The 12,764-nt window shown below is 42.9% G+C and overlaps 1 protein-coding gene across 4 annotated transcripts in view; it reads right to left on the reverse strand.

Moving 5' to 3' along the window:
- The window catches only part of LOC138260254 (protein-L-isoaspartate(D-aspartate) O-methyltransferase-like), a 227,908-nt gene that overhangs the window by 118,294 nt on the left and 96,850 nt on the right, over positions 1 to 12,764 (reverse strand). For all 4 annotated transcript variants that reach the window (XM_069208574.1, XM_069208575.1, XM_069208573.1 and 1 more), the window contains one exon: positions 1,867 to 1,971. In XM_069208574.1, coding sequence (XP_069064675.1) covers positions 1,867 to 1,971 — 105 coding nt within the window. The remainder of the gene's footprint in view (positions 1 to 1,866; positions 1,972 to 12,764) is intronic.

The raw sequence follows: 12,764 nt of genomic DNA on the forward strand, positions 1-12,764 counted from the left end.
CCTCTGAAAATCGTTATCGAGTATTACTGCAAAGGTTAGGCAGTACCAAGCGTAAAGAAAATTGTAAAAATTGTTATTCATCCTCTTGATACCTTCCTCCCAACTAGATCTGGTCTACGGAGGATGATACCTAGTAAGTATATAATCGTTATGTAACAATATACTACTTGCAGCACACAACCCAATAAAAACTTGCATAAAAAACAAAAACATTTTTTTTAAAGTATCAAATACAAAAGTGGCAAGTGGCCATATCGCTTTAATTTATAATGAAACTCATTAGTAATTTCCATTATTCAAATTTTATGTCATTTAATCACTTATAACTCATTACAGATACTGCTAGGTAGGCTCCTATGTATGAGATTTATAACACTCTTTTTAAACCACAACTGATTTTGTGCATCATGCTGGTGTTCAAATATTATTGAGGGCTTAGTGGAACAATTCTGTAGAGCTAGCTCTTCTCCCACTGTTTAGTTAATCTTCTTAATCTTCAGATATTCCTATATATATGTTGCCTCTTCACTGCAAGTTGAGCCAGTTTGCGTTAATGGGGTGAAATTTAATATCCCTTTAATAGCCACCCACTGTCCAAATACTACAACTCAATGAAGTTAGCTAAAGTGTTTTTTCTACACTCAGTAGCAAATTAACCAGTCAACAATACTCCATTCTTACCACATCCATTCTTTGTAAAAATTGTATATTTTTTCTTGCATGCTACGAAGGCCATCAATCTCAGTTGCTGTATGTTTTACCAACACTACTACATCCTAGACATTAAGTACTAAAATCCCCTACATATGATCCTACAAGGAAGAAGGCTAAAGGTAAGCAAGTTGTCAACCTAGAAGAGGAGCCATCTTGTAGTAGAATACCTTGAGACAAGATAACCAAGTGGCTTGGGCCATAGCAAATAATTGCAGTTAGGGGTGATTGGCACCAGGAAGCCACTTAAATTCTTTCCATGACTACATGAACATGATTGCTGTCTCTACCACTTCCATATTAGCTGAGGATTTTCTAATGGGTTATCGTAGATAACAAATAGGTGACATGACAAAATTTGCACATCATATGAACAGTTGATAACACGCAATTAATCAACAAGCAGCCATAATATGCAAGATATTTGGGTTCCTGTGTTGTCATTCCAAGATCAATATACCCTGTATGCGGAGATACCCATTTTTTCCAAATAGAGATCTGAGATCTGGTCATCTATCTACAGCCTGAATCACAGGTTTGATTCTTGCTTCTCTTTCTCCTACTTCAACTGAATATTGTACATAAAAAATCGATCATAACAAGTGTTCCATAGGATAGGGCAGAAGAAGCACAACTTTATAAATATTGTGTATAGTGCCATACGCTTCCGGAAATCACGCATAGTTAATTTTAACCATCTATGTGCCAACCCACCCTCTGTTTCACTCCATGCTGCTCTGCCATTTCTAGGGCCTCAATCAATGGCTGTAAAGTAGGTTTTCCAGCCATTCAAGCTAGGGTGTACCCACACTAACCTGTTCTTTAAATTGGATCCTATGTAACTGCAGATTATCTACTTAATGATAATGAGTATGCTATGAAGCTGTATCTTTCTATGTAATTTATTTTTCTGAGTAAATTATCTATTATCCAGTGTCAGATGCACAAACACTTCTTATGAAAAGTAAAATATGACTACACAACACATTGACGCCAAACCAAATTAGAACTAGATTTGTAACCCTAGTTGTGCCCCAGACGTTAGGGTCAGCATCACATGCTGCCAGTGTCAACTCACCCTGTGAAACACAGTATTAGAAACTGCACAGAATACATATTTCCATCTTCCTTCTCAATTAATGAGAAGATTCTTACCAATGGTCTGAGGAGAGTCCATGTATGGGAAATCTTTGATGTAATGACCCCTGTCTGTGGCCAAAAGTACTTCGTAGACACGCTGAGAAGTGATAATTCCATTTTCTAAAAAAAAAAAAAGAAAAAACATGTAAAGACACACAATTAGTTCATCCCAAATAATTCCATCACCAGTTCAGTAGTAGCCATGTGCTCTGGTAGCTTTAGTAGTCAACCTTATAATTGCTATAGTTTTCCAAAAGGAGAGCAAAGTGCTGATAACTATCATTAACAGTTAATGCAACAATTTCTCAGTCCCAACACTTGAAGCACTAATTACTACTCCATCAGAGCCCTCCTTCTTTATTCATTAAATGACATCCATGAAATGAATGAATTATTTGGAAGCATTTCAATATATCGAATACAAACAAGTGGCTTATTTTCGGGAACTCTCGCTTGGATTTTCCTTCTTACTGCAGATTCCTCACCTTTTAAATTGACCCAGGTGCCAGACTTTTCCACAATTGTGAAGCGAGGGCTTCAGTGTGTTTCATTCAATAAGTGGCCTCAGAGTGCTTGCTTGATGCTAATCTCGTGAGACTTTGGCCCTGGACTCTTACGTGGCGTGACCCGGGACTACAGAATCGGGTACCGACAGTGTATTGCACCACTGCCTAAGCACCCTGCACTGCTATGGCCACAACTTGTTGATCTTTATAATTGGAGTCGTTTTTCTTTATAAACTGGACTATGGACGTGTCCAAGATGGCGACCGGGTCGGACGTATAAATCGCAGCTCCGACCCGGCCTATAATAAAGATCCTGAAAAAAGACGTCCCGATCCGCTGCGGGGGTGAGAACCATCTCCCCCCAGCTGCGGAACCAGCGGGACGGAAGCGGCGACACGCAGAGAGCCGAGGGAGCTGCCCGGGACGCCTGGCTCGCGCCCGACCCGAGGGACGCTTGAGGCGCCCTCCTCCGCCGCGTGATCGCGCTGGGAGGCGCCCGAGCGCGTCTGGCACTGAAAAACTGAGGCGGCCGGAGCCGCGCTCGCTTCGGATGGCGGAGCTCCCCAGAGGCGGTAAGTGACGGATTAACCCGTAGTCGCTGAGCCTTGGGGACCCCGCCCCGGCGTGCGCGCAATCGGAGGACACCGGGTGGGCTGAACAGTGCGCTCCGAAGACCTCCTGTACCCCTCTAGAGGATATGTAGGCCCTTAGCTGGCAGAGACAATGGCTGGAAAGCCGTCGGATACATAGAAATATTGATCCTAGAGGGGCGAAAGCAACGCGATTCAGCCATAGTGGGCTGTGGCAACGTGAGAACGTGCCGGATCATCACAACAGGGGCAAGCAAAGAAAAGAAGTGCCTAGTCTGTGGATTGACGAAGAGCCGATGCCACATTAGCGTAAAAATTAACAGGAAAGCAGGAGGCAATTAACTGCAGTAGGGACTGACCTTGGTGGCGCCTGCTGGCGAGTGCGTAGTGTGGAAAAAGGGAGGCCATCTGACGTCCTCAGGCACCGTGCCGCAGTTTGACTCCTATACATCGCAAGAGACACACCGCCGACGCCGCAGCACTTAGCCTCTGAGATAAAATTAAGCAACACAACGCTGAATTTAGAGTACAGCAATAACCTTGAACGGGAGCCACCTGATGGGAAAACCAAAGACCCCGCGTGTGCCCCCTGAAACCATGGACCCAAATAAACCGCCTCTATCATCCGGGGCTACAGACACATACCAAACCCTTCAGAAAATGGAAGAGACATTGCAAACGCACTCAACACAATTCGAAAAAGTGCTGCAAGCCATACTTGATACTAAAACAACTCTGGAGACGAAGATTGGCTCAATTACAGAAGATGTTAACCTGCTTCGTGCAGACCAGCAGGCGCTGGCGGAAAAGGTCGCTGAGCTCGAAAAAGACACGTCACACCTTACACCATCTATGCTTGAAGTTAAATCCCAACTGAGTGCTGTAACAGCAGAAGTTGAGACACTTAAACGAAGAGCCGAAGAAACCGAAGGCAGATCGCGTCGAAATAACATCCGGTTCGTGGGATTTCTGGAGCGCGCCGAGGGCCCAAATACAGAACTCTTTATCGAAAAATGGCTGATTGAAACGGTGTTGAAAAATAACGCTCCAAAGTTCTTTTCAATAGAACGCGCCCACAGGGTACCGGGCAGACCCCCACCACCGGGTGCTTATCCACGTCCCCTCATAGCAAAACTACTGAACTACCGCGATATAGACCTTATACTACAACTATTCCGAAAAATGAACCTAATACACTTTGAGAGCACGCAAATAACCGCCTATCTGGACTTCACAGTGGAGGTACAAAAAAAACTAAACTCATTCTACCGGATCAAAGAGCGTCTCAGAGAGCACAATATTAAGTACTCCTTGCTGTTCCCCGCTAAACTCTGCATACAAGACAACACTCGTACTCTATTTTTCACTACTCCTGAAGACGCATGGACATGGCTTCATGCAAAAGGACTAGCTGACCCACCACCCCCTAATGACAAAAGCCTACCCCCGAGGAATAAACGTAGACCTCGCAGTAAACAAGACAACAAACCTTCCCCTGAACAATCACGAGTTGAACGATCGCTACTGCTACAGTCTGCGCAGCGTTTTGCCAATGTATCACCGACATCTTTCTCTGAGCAATCAGAAGCAGACCCTGAACTAGAGTTAAACTCCGACTCAACGGAAACTGACCAGGGCCCTAACCTCACTCCACGAACAGCAGATGACATTTCTTAAATACTTGTTCCTATACACAGGAGGCCGTCCCATCTGCTGTTCCTAATTGGATACTATTGTCGTTTGTAATTGCATAATTACTTTCCTTGCCTTGTGTGCCCGGCTCGCTACCGCTCATGTCTGGCAATGACACCAACATACGCAAAATAGGCCGGGTCTAAATCACTTAACCACCCATAGTCATGGAACACCCTCCGCTCTATATGGACCGTTACCCCAAGATGACAAGTTTCGTTACCCCCTTGTTTTTATCACATCTGCTACTGTCGCTAAATATAGAAGATCTTATAGCAAATGTAGCTGAATGGAAAGTTTTACTGTTATATGTATTGACATGTACTAATTATAGAGCGTCACACCACAATGTAAACCTTAAAAGCAGGTCACACATTTCAGTAGCTAAGAGGCTAGTTGATGGGTATAGATATCAAATAACAGAGAAAATCGGGCTTGCGCAACCACAGGTGGTACCCCCTCATATTATCTCACTCAAATCCCATGGCATCCCAAAAAAAGCGCTATGCCACACACTACAAAACCCTCACATGGAATGTAAAGGGCATGGCATCCGCAAGTAAAAGGCAACGGATTTATACATACCTTAGGAGGCACCAGATACACATAGCCATGTTGCAAGAGACCCACTTAGATAAGTCCCCGTGGGCATATACTAAAACAAAATGGAAAGGCCAATTGTATGGGACCACCTTCTCGTCATACGCCAGAGGAACTGTAATCTGGATAGCCCCCGGGGTCCCATATACTGTGTCCCGCAAACAATGCGACCCAAACGGGCCGTACGTAGTTCTAGAGGGTACTTTAGACGGTGACCCCTTAGCCCTGATAACATTATACACTCCTAATACAAATCAACGTGACTTCCTAGGGACATTAGGCAGTAGCATGCTCAGAGACCCCGCAACAGATGCCATATGGGGCGGGGACTTCAACTGCGTTCTGGATATCCTGAAAGATCGCTCCACCCCCTCCCACTGGATCGCGCCCCGGCTAAACGAGCAACGCTCGACCTGGTAGAATGGGCTGCTAACAACAGGTTAACTGAAATCTGGAGAACTTCCCATCCCACATTACGCGAGTACTCGTTCTATTCACCAGTACACAAACTCTACACTAGGCTGGATATGTTCTTCGCTACATCTAACATAATCCCAAAGGTAACTACATCTGGCTACCTAGCCCGCACTATATCAGTCCATAATCCACACTACTCCATGTTGCTATGGGGCTAAATTCATGCCCACATTCCAACGTGGCGCCTGCAGCCAGACGCCTTGACTGACCTCCCTTTTAACACAGAATTGGCCACATGCCTGTCGACCTATTTCTCTCTATATAAAAATACAACATCAACTCGAGCTACTGAATGGGATGCCCATAAAGTAGTAGTTAGAGGACATTGTCTGGCAGCATCGGTGGGCATTAAGAAAATGCTGTCCTCAGAGTTATTAAAATTGGAAGCCAAAATACATAGGGCGGAGATTGAAGTCTCAACAAATAATACCCCACCAGAAACACTTATATCACTGAAAGCAAAATACAGAGAAACGGACAATAGTCTTAGTAGACAGAACTATAGACACTTTAAAACGAGACAACATGCCGAGGGGGACAGATCGGGCAAACTGCTGGCGTGGTTAGTGCGTCAATCACCGCAATCATCGCCGATAGGAGCTATCAAACTACAAACAGAAATAGAGGTTAACACTCAAACTGACATCAACAAGGCCTTCTATACGTATTATCACACGTTATACCAATCTTCTATCCCCCCACAGAACAGAAACTGGCCGAATTTCTAGTTCAGATCCCCCAAAAATCGAACATCGTCAACAACGCTGATATCTTAGACGGCCCCATTACTATTGAGGAGCTTCGCTTGGCCCTCTCTCAGATGGCACGAGGAAAGACCCCTGGCACAGATGGTCTACCACCAGAATATTATAACTCGCAAAGCACTCACCTGTTACAACCCCTGTTAGAGGTGTTTAATGAAGCGCGTAATAGAAAACAATTGCCAGACTCTATGAGGGAAGCATTAATAGTGGTTCTACCAAAACCGGGGCGTGATCCTCTGGATGTCAGATCCTATAGACCACTCTCTTTATTGAACACTGATTGCAAACTTCTAGGGAAAATCCTAGCAAATAGATTGCTCCCCCATCTACCAAACTTAATACACCCTGACCAGTCGGGATTTATCCCGGGAAGAAACACTTTTATTAATATAAGGCGCCTAATTCGTATCATGCACAATACCACTGACCCAGATAGTGTGACCGTGCCACTAGATATTGAGAAGGCGTTTGACACGCTGGGTTGGGAATATCTATTCAGCACCCTCAAGACGTGTGGATTCCGGAGTGGCTTCATCAATTGGATTACTACACTGTATTCCAAACCAACAGCCCGAGTTAAAACCGGTCAGGTAGTGTCGGAAGCCTTTCCTGTGAACAGAGGAACCAGGCAGGGCTGCCCGCTTTCACCATTGCTGTTCGCAATAGCTATGGAACCACTTGCAATTAAGTTCAGGAGATACGCACATAAATGGGGCATAAGGGAGTTCGATACATATCATATAATTTCCTTGTATGCAGATGACGCCCTGGTATATTTACGCAACCACTCTGACTCCCTGCCTAAGATAATGCATATACTAGATAGGTTCGCTCTTGTATCTGGCTTACATGTGAACTGGTCTAAATCCTGTATCTTCCCTCTCACTTGTTTTCCCCCTGAACAACAAGCATCACTCCCCATGCATCAACTACCATGGTCGCACCCAACCTTCAAGTATTTGGGTGTCCAAGTGTATCACTCTATGTCAGACCTAAGGGAAGGTAACTTAGATAGGCTGCTTCGCTCCACCCGAGGCTCCTTGACATTTTGGAGTTCCTTGCCCCTATCGCCTATGGGCCGGATAGCAATAGTCAAGATGCTAATATTACCGAGATTCTTATATTATTTCTCGGCACTCCCGTTGGCCTTACCACGCTCGTTTTTCCACAAAGTGCATTCCCTACTAACTGACTTACTCTGGGGCAGAGACAGACGCAGAGTAGCCCTAAATAAAACACAATATCCACAAGAGGAAGGGGGCCTGGGCATGCCGAACCTTGAGCTATATTATGCAGCAGCCCAACTTCAATGGGTCACTAAATGGCTTAACGAGCCGTCCAACACAGAGGTTACAGCAATAATGGATTACATAACCCCAACAACGATATTGACATGGTTATTAACAGGCCTCCCTCATCGACTACACAATACTCCCTTACTTAACTCGGCCAGACATTGCTGGAAGAGATATGTGCAGGGCAAAATGCAACCCCTCCCCTACTCTCCCCTAATCCCAGTATCACAGCTGCCGGGCTTCCACACCTTATCCTCTCATCATGACGTACGGGCGGTTAATACCCTGAACACAGGAAACCTATACAGGGAGTGCAGAATTATTAGGCAAGTTGTATTTTTGAGGATTCATTTTATTATTGACCAACAACCATGTTCTCAATTAACCCAAAAACTCATTAATATCAAAGCTGAATATTTTTGGAAGTAGTTTTTAGTTTGTTTTTAGTTTTAGCTATGTTAGGGGGATATCTGTGTGTGCAGGTGACTATTACTGTGCATAATTATTAGGCAACTTAACAAAAAACAAATATATACCCATTTAAATTATTTATTATTACCAGTGAAACCAATATAACATCTCAACATTCACAAATATACATTTCTGACATTCAAAAACAAAACAAAAACAAATCAGTGACCAATATAGCCACCTTTCTTTGCAAGGACACTCAAAAGCCTGCCATCCATGGATTCTGTCAGTGTTTTGATCTGTTCACCATCAACATTGCGTGCAGCAACAACCACAGCCTCCCAGACACTGTTCAGAGAGGTGTACTGTTTTCCCTCCTTGTAAATCTCACATTTGATGATGGACCACAGGTTCTCAATGGGGTTCAGATCAGGTGAACAAGGAGGCCATGTCATTAGATTTCCTTCTTTTATACCCTTTCTTGCCAGCCACTCTGTGGAGTACTTGGACGCGTGTGATGGAGCATTGTCCTGCATGAGAATCATGTTTTTCTTGAAGGATGCAGACTTCTTCCTGTACCACTGCTTGAAGAAGGTGTCTTCCAGGAACTGGCAGTAGGACTGGGAGTTGAGCTTGACTCCATCCTCAACCCGAAAAGGCCCCACAAGCTCATCTTTGATGATACCAGCCCAAACCAGTACTCCACCTCCACCTTGCTGGCGTCTGAGTCGGACTGGAGCTCTCTGCCCTTTACCAATCCAGCCACGGGCCCATCCATCTGGCCCATCAAGACTCACTCTCATTTCATCAGTCCATAAAACCTTAGAAAAATCAGTCTTGAGATATTTCTTGGCCCAGTCTTGACGTTTCAGCTTGTGTGTCTTGTTCAGTGGTGGTCGTCTTTCAGCCTTTCTTACCTTGGCCATGTCTCTGAGTATTGCACACCTTGTGCTTTTGGGCTCTCCAGTGATGTTGCAGCTCTGAAATATGGCCAAACTGGTGGAAAGTGGCATCGTGGCAGCTGCACGCTTGACTTTTCTCAGTTCATGGGCAGTTATTTTGCGCCTTGGTTTTTCCACACGCTTCTTGCGACCCTGTTGACTATTTTGAATGAAACGCTTGATTGTTCGATGATCACGCTTCAGAAGCTTTGCAATTTTAAGAGTGCTGCATCCCTCTGCAAGATATCTCACTATTTTTTACTTTTCTGAGCCTGTCAAGTCCTTCTTTTGACCCATTTTGCCAAAGGAAAGGAAGTTGCCTAATAATTATGCACACCTGATATAGGGTGTTGATGTCATTAGACCACACCCCTTCTCATTACAGAGATGCACATCACCTAATATGCTTAATTGGTAGTAGGCTTTCGAGCCTATACAGCTTGGAGTAAGACAACATGCATAAAGAGGATGATGTGGTCAAAATACTCAGTTGCCTAATAATTCTGCACTCCCTGTATAATGAATCCAGAGCAATCAAGTTTGCAGATCTGGTGGCTGCGGAGGTAATGCAGCCACGAGCCTTTCTGACATTCAATGCCATAAATAATCTCCTACGCAACATATCGGGCTGCGGTCAAAATGAACCAAACGAATCCCTCCTACTTACCGCAATACTTTCTATGGGCGAGGCAAAACACACTGTTACTAAACTATACAAAATACTCCTAACAAGAAGCTGTAAAGCTCTAACCCAGGTCAAACATCGCTGGGACTCCGCCCTTCCTGCACCAATTGCACAAAAATTGGGGACACAGCCCTCACTTCGATCAAGTCCGTATCTCGTAACTTCAGACTAAGATACACGCAATTTAATTATGTGCATCAGGCTTATCTCTCCCCAGCTCATATTCATAAAATATACCCAGGAGCTAACTCCATATGTCCAAGATGCGCTACCCCGCAGCAACTTTCTACCATATGGTCTGGGAATGTCACACGATCAACACTGGCTGGAACCAAATCGTTCCCACAACTGCAGACCTATCAGGCCAGCTGCTTACTCAGACTCCAGAATCCTGTCTACTTAATATACGATACCGCACAGAGATAAACATGTCCACAAGTTTGTAAATTTAGCATTCGTGACATACAAACGCCTGATAGCTACACATTAGAAGGCCCCAAATGCCCCTCCGCACTCCCTCTGGCTATGAGACCTACATGATTACACATTGGCGGAATCTCAAACCCTGAGGTAATCACAGCGCAGAGGTCAGACACGAGGTGGGATCGAAAGCTGGGACCTCTTTGTAGTTAGAATTGAATCTAGAGATGACAAATACCCACCATGAGTTAATCCCTTCAACAATCATAAGATACGCTATCCCTAAACCTAAACACATTAATTGAGCCTGCCAAAAACAGATCCAGGCTATTGTACCACTAGGCCTAGCCCACACTATATCCACCCATCGACCGTTCCACGACACTACTATCCCCCCATACCAAAGAGCACATACAGAAATGTAGCCCTCAGGGCCTACACAGTTATACGCTCCCACTATCATAATTGACACCAAAGTATATATTTAAGAATAATAATCACCTTGTCAAATGTTACTAGTTATAGAATGTTTATGGAAAGCCAGTACACTAAAATACAACTATGTTGTGCAATGTAATGTACAAACGTTAAAAAAAGCACATGGAAAGAAGTTAGGTGATTTGTCATCAAATCGTATGTAATGTACTGCTATCTCTGGACCTTGTTTTATATTAAGTTTAATAAACAGATTTTAAAATTTTTTAAAAAAATGGACTATGGACTAATTCATTTTGAACTCAATGTACAAGTAATAAACGGTGGTATCTTCATTGGGCCCACAGCGATTTAGGCTACCTCCTTTCAGATTATGAACAAAAAAATAAGATAAACCCCTACTCATTTTAAACGAGTGACAAAGAACAAAACAATCTGTGTAGTTTGTTTATGTCGTATGTCTGGGATATATGTTAATGTATATATTCATAATGGCCAGTGACACAGAAGTTGAAAGTAAAATGTAAAAGTATATTTTAGTTTGGGACTTTGAATAAACCACATTGACCAACTGGCAATTCTGATATACTTGCGCATCCAACGATAAATGACAATTAGGAAGGTATTACCACAGGTTTTCATTTTTCTTTTTTCTTTTGAGTTTAAGACCAACTTCTCTAGAAATATTTGGGCATACCCCTTTTATGTGCATTATAAGCAGCATCCTAGCAGTAAGCTTACAAGTAGTAGCTGAGATTTATATGACACAGCCCAATAGGGCTTATGCCATCAGGCACGAAGGTTCAAAACTTTGCCACACTATCACACTGCCACACCAAGTGCAAAAAAATCAGTGTTATGCGTGCCACACTGGAGACGTGGGTCAGTCTGGAGCTCCATTTCATATAATCTAGTGGTTGTTTGGTATAGTCTGTGTAGAAATGTATAGGGGCCTGATTATGAATTCCTGAGAATATTCAGACCCATGCATAAACTTTCCTATACGCATAGGTCAGAATTACGAGTTTGAAGGTATTTAATGCATCTGATAATAATCAGATGGGTTAAATAACTCAACCTTTGTTACATTTTAGCAATTCAAACTTGCCGAAATTTAACAGGGGAAAACATGCGGTATTTAACATATCATGCAAATATGGTGTGTTAAACACCAAAATCCGCATGCTATTCCCCATGAACTTGTAATAGGTGTTATTTAATCGCACCTGAAAAATAATGCACCCCGTGGTATTGTTATTTATCAGGGGCGATAAATAATGCCTTCACTCGTAATCAGGCCCAATGTGTATTAGGCTCAGTCTGTGAATTCCGTGGTCCTGCCATGTAAATCACCAGCCGGACACAGATATATTGACTGCAAATACTTTTTATTCTATGCACTGCCAGCAATGATGCGTTTCGGCCTCACAGAGCCTTCCTCACATTACAAGAAAAAACATCACTGGCACGCTTATCGGTGCTGACGTGTCCATTACAAAGCGATAGACATGAAAAAGACATCGATAATAGCTTTGTAGATTTTTTCAACCCAAAACTGATATTAGTGCAAAAAACGTTTTCAAATTAATTATGTTTTCATTCTCACAGTATTCATTTATTCTATTCATTTCTTGAAAAAATGACAATCAAATCAAACAGAAATTCAAATCAATTCAGATGCTGTAGTATTATCACGCTGCATTCAAAAATTATAATCAACCGTGTTTTCATGCAAAAATACATACTGAACACTATCAAGCACAAGTGACCAGTGATTAATAGCACCAAACTACATTGTTTTATGCTTTTTCAAATTAATTTTGCTTTTATTTTCACATTATTCACTAGTTCTATTCATTATGAAACAATGGCAATTTAAATCATACAAATTCAAATCAATTCAGATGCTGTAGTATTGTCACGCCTCAATATACAATTATACTCGCTCTTGTGTGTGCAAAATAGATATTTGGACACAATGAAGCCCAAAGGTGCACTAATTAACAGCACCAAAGTACCTTATAGTTTCCTAACTTGTTTCAAGGTAAAAAGGTTCCAGTTTTTCACACAAAAGCACTATCAGTGCAAAAAAGCGTT

This window comes from Pleurodeles waltl, chromosome 9 (assembly GCF_031143425.1).
Source record: "Pleurodeles waltl isolate 20211129_DDA chromosome 9, aPleWal1.hap1.20221129, whole genome shotgun sequence".
Lineage (NCBI taxonomy): Eukaryota > Metazoa > Chordata > Amphibia > Caudata > Salamandridae > Pleurodeles > Pleurodeles waltl.